Source organism: Triticum urartu, chromosome 5 (assembly GCF_003073215.2).
Source record: "Triticum urartu cultivar G1812 chromosome 5, Tu2.1, whole genome shotgun sequence".
NCBI classification, from domain to species: Eukaryota; Viridiplantae; Streptophyta; class Magnoliopsida; order Poales; family Poaceae; genus Triticum; species Triticum urartu.
In genome coordinates, this window is record NC_053026.1 from 174,366,487 (window position 1) to 174,377,104 (window position 10,618).

General features: G+C 42.3%; 1 protein-coding gene across 1 annotated transcript; it reads right to left on the reverse strand.

Moving 5' to 3' along the window:
* Positions 1-3,926: 3,926 nt before the first annotated feature.
* LOC125508299 (wall-associated receptor kinase 5-like) lies at positions 3,927-6,334 on the reverse strand. The gene is made up of 2 exons (XM_048672958.1): positions 5,455-6,334; positions 3,927-5,376 (listed from the first exon to the last, which is right to left on the reverse strand). Exons 1-2 carry the CDS (start codon positions 5,615-5,617, stop codon positions 4,277-4,279), a joined length of 1,263 nt encoding a protein of 420 aa, XP_048528915.1. The 5' UTR covers positions 5,618-6,334; the 3' UTR covers positions 3,927-4,276.
* Positions 6,335-10,618: the final 4,284 nt, after the last annotated feature.

A 10,618-nucleotide genomic window follows, 5' to 3' on the forward strand; every position in this document is an offset into this window, starting at 1 on the left:
CTTTTTCTCCCGTTGGAACGCACGAGCTATTTTGCTAGTATCTAGAAAGTCATAAGTGCTACCTGCGGTACGTCACATATATTGCCCCAAAGTTATGAAATATTACCCACTCATACCACCTATAAGTGACACAAAAAGGTTCACACATGGAATTCCCGCCTGGGCGGGCCCTTGCAGTTGAAACCTCCTATACTACGAAATTACTAATTAAGGAGTACTAGTTGCAATGAACACTCCACTTTTCCAGATCGCGACAAGTGGCGCGCATGCAGCGCGCCACTTGTCGCAACCTGGGAGTTTTCCCTTTTTTCGTAGATTCGTTTATTCAAAACGTTTTATCTCTTAAACCGTGCGTCCAAATCTCCAACCATTTTCACCATTGGATTCCTCGCGTCGAGATCTTCAAAACTAGATCCCATGTTGATAAATTTTGACGAACTTTTTTTCACGAAAAAAACCGGACGAAAAAACTGGGCGAAAAAACCGAACCGGGAGCATGGTTTTTTTCCCTTTCCGAAAGAGGCACGCCCGTGCCTCTCGCGAAATCACAACCGTGCCTCTTGTGGAAGCAAAACCATGACTCTCGTGGAAGGAAAAAAAAACAGAAAACGCGTTTTTTTTTCGTTTCCGAGAGGCACGGCCGTGACTCTCGCGAAAGCACAACCGTGCCTCTCGCGAAAGCAAAACCGTGACTCTCGTAAAAGAAAAAAACAGAAAACGCGTATTTTTTCCCTTTCCGAGAGGCACGGCCGTGACTTTCGCGTAAGCACAACCGTGCCTCTCGCGGAAGCAAAACCGTGACTCTCACGGAAGAAAAAAAAACAGAAAACGCATTTTGTTTTTCCCTTTCCGAGAGGCACGGCCGTGACTCCCGCGGAAGCACAACCGTGCCTCTCGCGGAAGCAAAGCCGTGACTCTCGCGAAAGAAAAAAACAGAAAACGCGTTTTTTTTTCATTTCTGAAAGGCACGGCCCTGACTCTCGATAAATCACAACCGTGCCTCTCGCGGAAGAAAAACCATGACTTTCGCGAAAGGAAAAAAACACGTTTTTTCGCAAAAAAAAAATTTTGATCGAAAAGCTAAGAAAGACCGGGAGAAAACCAAAACATCGAAAAAACCCGGAAAAAACCCGTTTAAAAAGCCGAAAACGCGTGCGGAAAAATAAAAAAACAAAATCCGAAGGGAGCGTCCAGAGCGCGACACGTGGCGAATGGCTGAGAGCGCGCCAAGTGGCGCTAATCGTTGCGAGGCTCCTGAAGGAGCGCTCGTTAACTAGTTGCTCCCCCTATACTGCACTCTGCGTGCTGGAAAAGCACACAGCGCGCCTGTTTGGGCCGGCCCCTGTCCAGGTAGCCTGTTTTTTTCCTTTTCTGTCTTCATTTTTTAATACATTAAATAATTTGAGACTTCATTAAAGTTCTGGAAATTTCAAAAACAATAAAAGCTTGAAATAAAAGTTTAATAATTCTAAATGTTTGTGGATTCGAAAAATGTTTGTGATTTAAAAAAATGTTTGCATATTCAAAAAAATGTTCGTAATTTCAAAAAAAGATATTCAGAAAATAAAAAATGTTCTTGATTTAAAAAAACATTCGTGTCTTAAAACATATTAATGAAATTGAACATAGTTTCGCTAATTCAAAAAATGTTCACGAATTGAAAAATGTCCTAGAAATTCAAAAATTATTCTGGACGTACAAAATAGTCTATAGATTCATAAAATGTTTGCTGATTCATTAAATAACCATTCATTTTAATAAATGTTCATTATATTAAAAAAATATCTACGAATTTCAGAAAACAATTCCCCCAATTTTCCAAAAAATATTGTGAATCCTAGAAATGTTTGCCAATTCAAGAAAAATGTTTAAATATTTTCCACAACTTTAAAATATATTTCAAATAGTATAAAATAATCATGATTTTTGAAAATGTTTGAAAACTTGTAAAAAAGTTCACGAATTTGAAAAATGTTCACAATTTCAAATATTTTCATAATTTTCAAAAAAATCATGATTTTGAAAAGTTGCTCCTGATTTTATAAAAATGAGAGTGATAGTGTATCTTGGTGATTCAGCAAAATATGATCATGGCGATTGGAGATTATGATTTTGTTTCTCCCGTTGCAACACACATGCCATTTTGCAAGTACTTATAAAGTGATTAGTGCTTATGCCCATCCGTCATTATATTGCCCCGACAGTTGTTAATAATTACCCACCATGCCACCGGTAAGTGGAAAAAACGATTCATTCTTTTAAAAATGTTACATCTGACGTTGCTTTAGATTAATAGGAGGCGATGGCATTGAAAAATGGTATGATGCTTGCAGACCAACTTGGATGTTCCAATATCATTTTTGAATCAGACTGCCTCGAAATTATCTTAGCATGCAAGGGGGAAGTGGACATTCTGAGTCTTTATTCGGCGATTTTGAGTGATTGCTTTATATTAGCTCAAAGAATTGAGTCTGTATCTTATGCTCATTGTTCAAGAGGGGCAAACCAAGTGGCACACAAGTTAGCTAGATGTTGTTACGATTCTAATTATGTAATCTCGTGGGATAATGATCCTCCACAGTTTATTCTAGCTGAACTTGTTTCTGATGTATCCCTTATTTGAGTTGAATAAAGTGTGCCACAAGTTAAAAAAAAGAGGCAATCCCCCTTAAGTGTCACGACCACACAACTATCACAATGGCTTGAGCTTCTCCATTGTTTCTTCCTTTTCTTTCAGAATTTTTGGTGAGCGTAGAATATAGATGGCTCGCGCAATCGCCGTTTAGTTTGGCCTAGTTACTCTCTGTTTGACTTTTCTCTTTTTTTTCTTTTTTTATGAGACCAAATACTTTTAAAAATATTCGTTTCTTTCAAACCCTAACTCCAAATCTAATATGTTATATATGAAAATTCGTCCAAAAAATATGTAGATTCTAAATATAATATTACCTTACATGTTAATCATTTTAAAAATTATATCTAGTATGCTACCTTAATTAATGCCTTCTTTATATGGTACTATTTTTGTTTTGCTATTTCCATCCTAATGCAGTATTTGTTAGGCATAACTGAGGAGGAACGACAACAAAGATGTAAACATATACTAGCAACTATGTAGATATTTCTGTTGTATAATGAATTGTAAACTCCTTGAGTACACTGTACACTACAAAAATCATCCTACCTTAATCACTTATCATGTTGCTTGTTGCGTGACACCATGAAAGATTTCAAGGTATTTATTAATGTTGTCGAGTGTGTGTGTGTGTGTGTGTGTGTGTGTATGAGGTTTTTTTCTCCTGTTACAACGCACGGACATGTTTGCTAGTAACTAGAACAAAAAAGGGAAAAAAGACTGGCCCAAAAAATAGAAGTTCCCAGAAATGGAATAAAAGGGGAAAGCAAACCATTCAAAAAAGATATGTTTGCTTTATCTATAAATGACCCCCCGGAACTTCCTCCTGAAACCGCGGCAAGGATGTTGTGTTCTTAGAATGCAACCATGATCCCGAAAACAATGTGAACCGAATGTTGTAGAGAGAGGGAATATGTCCACAATAAACACATGTCAATAAAGCATGAAAATGTGTACAAACCACCGATGGCAGCGGTGACAAAACGACAAATTAATGACTAAAAAACAGGAAGGAAAGAAAACTTAAGCTAGGCCTACTACTGAATCAAATAACCCATCTTGGGGACGGGAGTCCTCACATTCATATGATTGGACTAATAAATAAAACAACACAACATCGAACATACTTCCAGCTTCCACAACATGGCTAATAAACATATCTGGACTTATATTGACTTACAATTTATTGAGCCAAAGAACCTGGCTCACCTTGGGGCATGGAGGGCTCAGAATCACTACCAACATAATCCACAAAATGCCTTCAACATCAGATCGATACAATGCACACGGCAATATAATAATTTTCATAAACAAGTATAATTCCAATCAGAAAACTCGTACAATCATGATGCATGTAATTGTCTAAACATAAACCGGCTTACTGTAGCAATTTCTGCAGCACCGTTTGCCTATAGTACAAGCCTAGTCATCATTAGTTTACAAAAGGGGAAATAACAACACCCATTATTATGAGCTCAGCAAACATATCTAGCGGGGCAGACTAGCAGATGACATGAACTCTCTCTCCAAGCTATAGCGTTGTTGGCTGTCTTCTGGCCGTACGTAGACTCTCTTGCCCAATACCGTCGCAGACGATTGGCGAGCAGCTCTAGATCTTTGAGTTAACGAACTTGGTTGCCTCTATTCTTCATTCCTGGTATCTACCTGAGATGAGTCCATCTGTTTTGCCCATAGAGTTTGCAGTTCCGTCTCCACCTGTTTCATGGTGGGTCTTTCTTCACCACTCAGTCTTAAGCACCGCTCTGCAAGAGAGGCGACACCGTTGATCTCTTCCTCGGTTGCTTCCTCGAGGACCTGGGAATTAACAATACCTTTTATTCTTCCCTCATTGAATTCCTCGAGAAAATAGCTTGACAAGCCCATGATTGTGCCTGATTCACTTGTAAAGACAGGCTTCATTCTAAGGAGCAGCTCCAGTAGTACCACACCAAAACTGTACACGTCGCTCTTCCCGTTCAGCTGCCTGGTATGGAAATACTCTGGATCTAAGTACCCAAATGTACCTTGCACATTTGTGACAATATGTGTTTGATCAATTGGAACCAATCTAGAAGCACCAAAGTCTGAAACTTTAGCTGTGTAGTTCACATCCAATAGTATATTTGAGGATTTCACGTCACGGTGGAAGATTGATATTGAAGCTGAAGAGTGGAGATAAGACAGAGCTCCTGCTGTTTCCAGGGCAATCCTTAAGTAATCACCCCAAGACAAAGAAAAACCAACACTTTCATCTGCATGAAGAACTTCAGACAGTGAGCCACTGGATACATAATCATACACCAGCAGTGGAACCTCACTTTCGAGACAACATCCAAAGAGCTTCACAATATTTCTGTGGTTTATCTGAGTGAGCACTGCAACCTCATTGATGAATTGACTGATCTCAGACTGCTCAATGACCTTAGACTTTTTTACTGCAACAATACGCTGATCAGACAATATGCCTTTGTAAACCATGCCGTGGCCCCCACGTCCAATGATACGTGTAGGATCAAAGTTGTTTGTTGCCTTCTCCAGCTCTTCTAGCGAGAAAATCTTAGTATTCTCATTTGCAGTTTCATCAGATGATATCAACGTTTCTAGGAGAAGACCATGGTTCTTCTGGAAATATTTTTTTCGTAGTTGCTTTTGAACATTTCTTTTCCATCTACGAATGAGAAGTGATGCACTGAAGCTCAGAAGTAGAACACCGAATCCACAAGACAACCCAATAATTATACCTAGGCATTAAGTTCTTTAAATTAATGTGCTATGCCATCTTCTCTATCAGAAATATAACATACATCATAGTGTCTTACCTAAAAGCAGAGTCAGTTGTTTCCTCGTCGTACACTGCATTTTTGCTGAATCATACTCAGTTTTGTGAGGACATTCCGTACAATGGAAGCTTCCTTCTGTATTATGGCAGAGCCCCTTGCAAATATTTGGTTGAAGGCATTCATCAACATCTGAAATTAACATAGTCAGTTTTAGTAATTATGCATTCTAACATGTTCGAAACCATGTCCATTTTCGTGAAGAACCGTTACTTTAGTCGACAGAGCCGTTAACAGTAAAATGGAAAACATTGTAAAACTGTATCTCAAAGCAAACCACCGGTTCAGATAGGTGTGTCTGAGGTGCGTATAATACTTCTCCTAAATATATGTAGGGTAGATCTATGAAACCAGTGTAAAGAATAAAAAAGCATCCGAACCCGCTTGTCACCCCGCAACCCACGGGAACACCCGTGCCGCCCCCATACATGTTCGTGTCTCTAGTGTACCTTTAAATTTGCATTGAAAAAATATAACTTTTGCATCGTGTGTTAAAGGACAAAGATTTTTACTCAAAAACTGCTTCTAGAGCACCAATTTTATTTTCCAGGCCACAAAAATATCCTTTTTCATTAAATTTATAAGCACACAAAAGACACAAACATGTACATATGTAAAAAAAAACGGAATTACTATCGGGGTCCTGCTTAGACAGTTTTAAATCTCAGGGTGTTATGCTGACTTGGCCGCAAACCTCAGGGGCTGATCTAGACTTTTGCCTTCAAACTTAAAATGACTTATGTGACATGTTTTTCAGGTCTACTGTCTACAGATCTTCTAGATTAATTTTCAAGCTAAGGGATACTCCTAGGGGATTGTCATGCTAGATTAATGTCTTTGTGGAAAGTCAAAATATGCCCAACAGGTACACAATTTTAGGGAATGTGATATTGCGTGATTACCAGTTTTCGTAAGGAAAGGCTTATGTGATACAATCAGAAAGGTTTTGTCGATCCTAAGGATGCTAAAGGTATGCTAGCTCCAGCCGATCCTTCCATGGACTAGAGCCAAGCATCTCGGAGTCGAATATACACTTTGATGGAGTATCAAAGTTTATGGTTTATACAAAGTTTGTAGAAACTTGTATTTACAATAAAGTGAGTGGAGCACTACGACATTTTTGATAAGTATATGTGATGACATATTGTTGATCGAAATGATGTAGAATTTCTGGAAGCATATAGGGTATTTGAAAGGTGTTTTTCAATGGAAAACCTGGATTAAGCTACTAGAACATTGAGCATCAAGATCTATAAGGATAGATCAAAAACGCTTAATGGTACTTTCAAATGGGCACATACCTTGACATGATCTTGAAGGTGTTCAAGATGGATCAGCCAAAGAAGGAGTTCTTGCCTGAGTTGTAAGGTATGAAGTTAAGACTTAAAGCTCGACCACGGCAGAAGAAAGAGGAAGGACGAAGGCCGTCCCCTATGCTTTTGTCATAGGCTCTATACGGAATGCCATGCTGAGTACCACACCTGATGTGTGCCTTGCCACATGACTGGCAAGAGGGTACAAAGGTGATCTAGGAGTAGATCACCAGATAGCGGTCAAAATTGTCCTTAGAGGAATAAGGATATGTTTCTCGGTTATGGAGGTGATAAAGAGTTCGACGTAAAGAGTTACGTCGATGCAAGCTTAACACCTATCCGGATAGCTCTGAGTAGAGATACCGGATACGTATAATGGAGCAACAATTTAGAATAGCTCCAAGTAGAACAGTTATTTGAAATGGCTCCAAATATAGCGTAGAGATTTGCGAAGTTCATACGGATCTGAATGTTGCAGACCCGTTGACTAAAACCTCTCTCACAAGCAACATGATCAAACCCAGAACTCATTGAGTGTTAATCACATAGTGATGTGAACTAGATTATTGACTCTAGTAAACTCTTTGGATGTTGGTCACATGGCGATGTGACCTGTGAGTGTTAATCACATGGCGATGTGAACTAGATTATTGACTCTAGTGCAAGTGGGAGACTGTTGGAAATATGCTCTAGAGGCAATAACAAATTGGTTATTATTATATTTCCTTGTTCATGATAATCGTTTATTATCCATGATATAATTGTATTGATAGGAAACTCAGATACATGTGTGGATACATAGACAACACCATGTCCCTAGTAAGCCTCTAGTTGACTAGCTCATTGATCAATAGATGGTTACGGTTTCCTGACCATGGACATTGGATGTCGTTGATAATGGGATCACATCATTAGGTGAATCATGTGATGGACAAGACCCAATCCTAAGCCTAGCAAAAAGATCGTGTAGTTCGTATGCTAAAGCTTTTCTAATGTCAAGTATCATTTCCTTAGACCATGAGATTGTGCAACTCCCGGATACCGTAGGAATGCTTTGGGTGTGCCAAACGTCACAACGTAACTGGGTGGCTATAAAGGTACACTACGGGTATCTCCGAAAGTGTCTGTTGGGTTGGCACGAATCGAGACTGGGATTTGTCACTCCGTGTGACGGAGAGATATCTCCGGGCCCACTCGGTAGGACATCATCATATGCGCAATGTGACCAAGGAGGTTATCACGGGATGATGTGTTACAGAACGAGTAAAGAGACTTGCCGGTAACGAGATTGAACAAGGTATCGGATACCGACGATCGAATCTCGGGCAAGTACAAGCTGGACAAAGGGAATTGAATACGGGATTGATTAAATCCTCGACATCGTGGTTCATCCGATGAGATCATTGTGGAGCATGTGGGAGCCAACATGGGTATCCAGATCCCGTTGTTGGTTATTGGCCGGAGAGTGGTCTCGGTCATGTCTGCATGGTTCCCGAACCCGTAGGGTCTACACACTTAAGGTTCGGTGACGCTAGAGTTGATATGGGAATAGTATGTGGTTACCGAAGGTTGTTCGGAGTCCCGGATGAGATCCCGGACATGACGAGGAGCTCCGGAATGGTCCGGAGGTGAAGATCGGTATATTGGACGAAGGGTATTGGAGTCCGGAATTGTTCCGGGGGTACCAGGTGATGACAAGCGTGTCCGAAAGGGGTTTCGGAGGCCCCGGCAAGCGTTGGGGGGCCTTATGGGCCAAGGGGAGAGGGCCCATCAGCCCACTAAGGGGCTGAGCGCCCCTCCCACCCCATCTCACGTAACCAGGAGAGGTGGGGGCGCCACCCCTAGGGCAGCCGCCCCTCCCGGCTTGGGGGGCAAGTTTCCTAGGGGGTGGGGGCGCCCAAACCCATCTAGGGTTTCCCCTGTGGCCGCCGCCCCTCCCCTAGGGAACCCTAGGGCGCCTCCCCCTCCTCCCTTCACCCTATATATAGTGAGGGAGAGAGAGGGCAGCCTCACCCTTCCCCTGGCGCAGCCCTCTCCCTCCTCCAACACCTCGTCCTCCTCCGTAGTGCTTGGCGAAGCCCTGCTGGAGAACCACGAGCTCCATCACCACCATGCCGTCGTGCTGTCGGAGTTTTCCCTCAACTTCTCCTCTCCCCTTGCTGGATCAAGAAGGAGGAGACGTCTCTCCGAACCATACGTGTGTTGAACGCGGAGGTGCCGTCCGTTCGGCGCTAGGATCATCGGTGATTTGGATCACGGCGAGTACGACTCCATCAACCCCGTTCACTTGAACGCTTTCGCTTAGCGATCTACAAGGGTATGTAGATGCACTCTCCTTCCCTCGTTGCTAGATTACTCCATAGATTGATCTTGGTTATGCGTAGAAAATTTTGAATTTCTGCTACGTTCCCCCCCTCCACCATATCCTCGATAATATTGTAGCGGTCCTTAGGCGAAGCCCTGCGACGGTAGAACATCAAAGATCTTCACCACGCCGTCGTGCTGACGGAACTCTTCCCCGGCACTTTGCTGGATCGGAGTCCGGGGATCGTCATCGAGCTGAACGTGTGCTAGAACTCGGAGGTGCCGTAGTTTCGGTGCTTGATCGGTCGGACCGTGAAGACGTACGACTACATCAACCGCGTTGTCATAACGCTTCCGCTATCGGTCTACGAGGGTATGTAGACAACACTCTCCCCTCTCGTTTTCTATGCATCACCATGATCTTGCGTGTGCGTAGGAATTTTTGAAATTACTACGTTCCCCAACAAGATCAATATGTGAAAAGCTCGTAGGCATTGGATCAGTGATGGATAATTATGTCGGATGCGATTCCTCATGCAACAGTTATAACATAGGGTGACACAGAACTAGCTCCAGTTCATCAATGTAATGTAGGCATGTATTCCGAATATAGTCATACGTGCTTATGGAAAAGAACTTGCATGACATCTTTTGTCCTACCCTCCTGTGGCAGCGGGGTCCTATTGGAAACTAAGGGATATTAAGGCCTCCTTTTAATAGAGTACCGGACCAAAGCATTAACACTTAGTGAATACATGAACTCCTCAAACTACGGTCATCACCGGGAGTGGTCGGATCATCAACATAGTAGGTGACTATTGACTTGCAAGATAGGATCAAGAACTCACATATATTCATGAAAACATAATAGGTTCAGATCTGAAATCATGGCACTCGGGCCCTAGTGACAAGCATTAAGCATAGCAAAGTCATAGCAACATCAATCTTAGAACATAATGGATACTAGGGATCAAACCCTAACAAAACTAACTCGATTACATGATAAATCTCATCCAACCCATCACCGTCCAGCAAGCCTACGATGGAATTACTCACGCACGGCGGTGAGCATCATGAAATTGGTGATGGAGGATGGTTGATGATGACGACGGCGACGGATTCCCCTCTCCGGAGCCCCGAACGGACTCCAGATCAGCCCTCCCGAGAGAGTTTAGGGCTTGGCGGCGGCTTCGTATCGTAAAACGCGATGAATCCTTCTCTCTGATTTTTTTCTCCCCGAACGTGAAATATATGGAGTTGGAGTTGAGGTCGGTGGAGCACCAGGGGGCCCACGAAGCAGGGGGCGCGCCCAGGGGGGGAGGCGCGCCCCACCCTCGTGGACAGGGTGTGGGCCCCCTGGTCTTGATTCTTTCGCCAGTATTTTTTATAATTCCAAAAATATTCTCCGTGAAGTTTCAGGTCATTCCGAGAACTTTTATTTCTGCACAAAAATAACACCATGGCAATTCTGCTGAAAACAGCGTCAGTCCGGGTTAGTTCCATTCAAATCATGCAAGTTAGAGTCCAAA

Coding starts and splice junctions, on each gene's coding strand:
- LOC125508299 (XM_048672958.1), bottom strand. CDS start 5,617: ATGTTAATTTCAGATGTTGATGAATGCCTTCAACCAAATATTTGCAAG. Junction 5,377..5,454: donor ACAACTGACTCTGCTTTTAG/GTAAGACACTAT, acceptor CTTAATGCCTAG/GTATAATTATTGGGTTGTCT.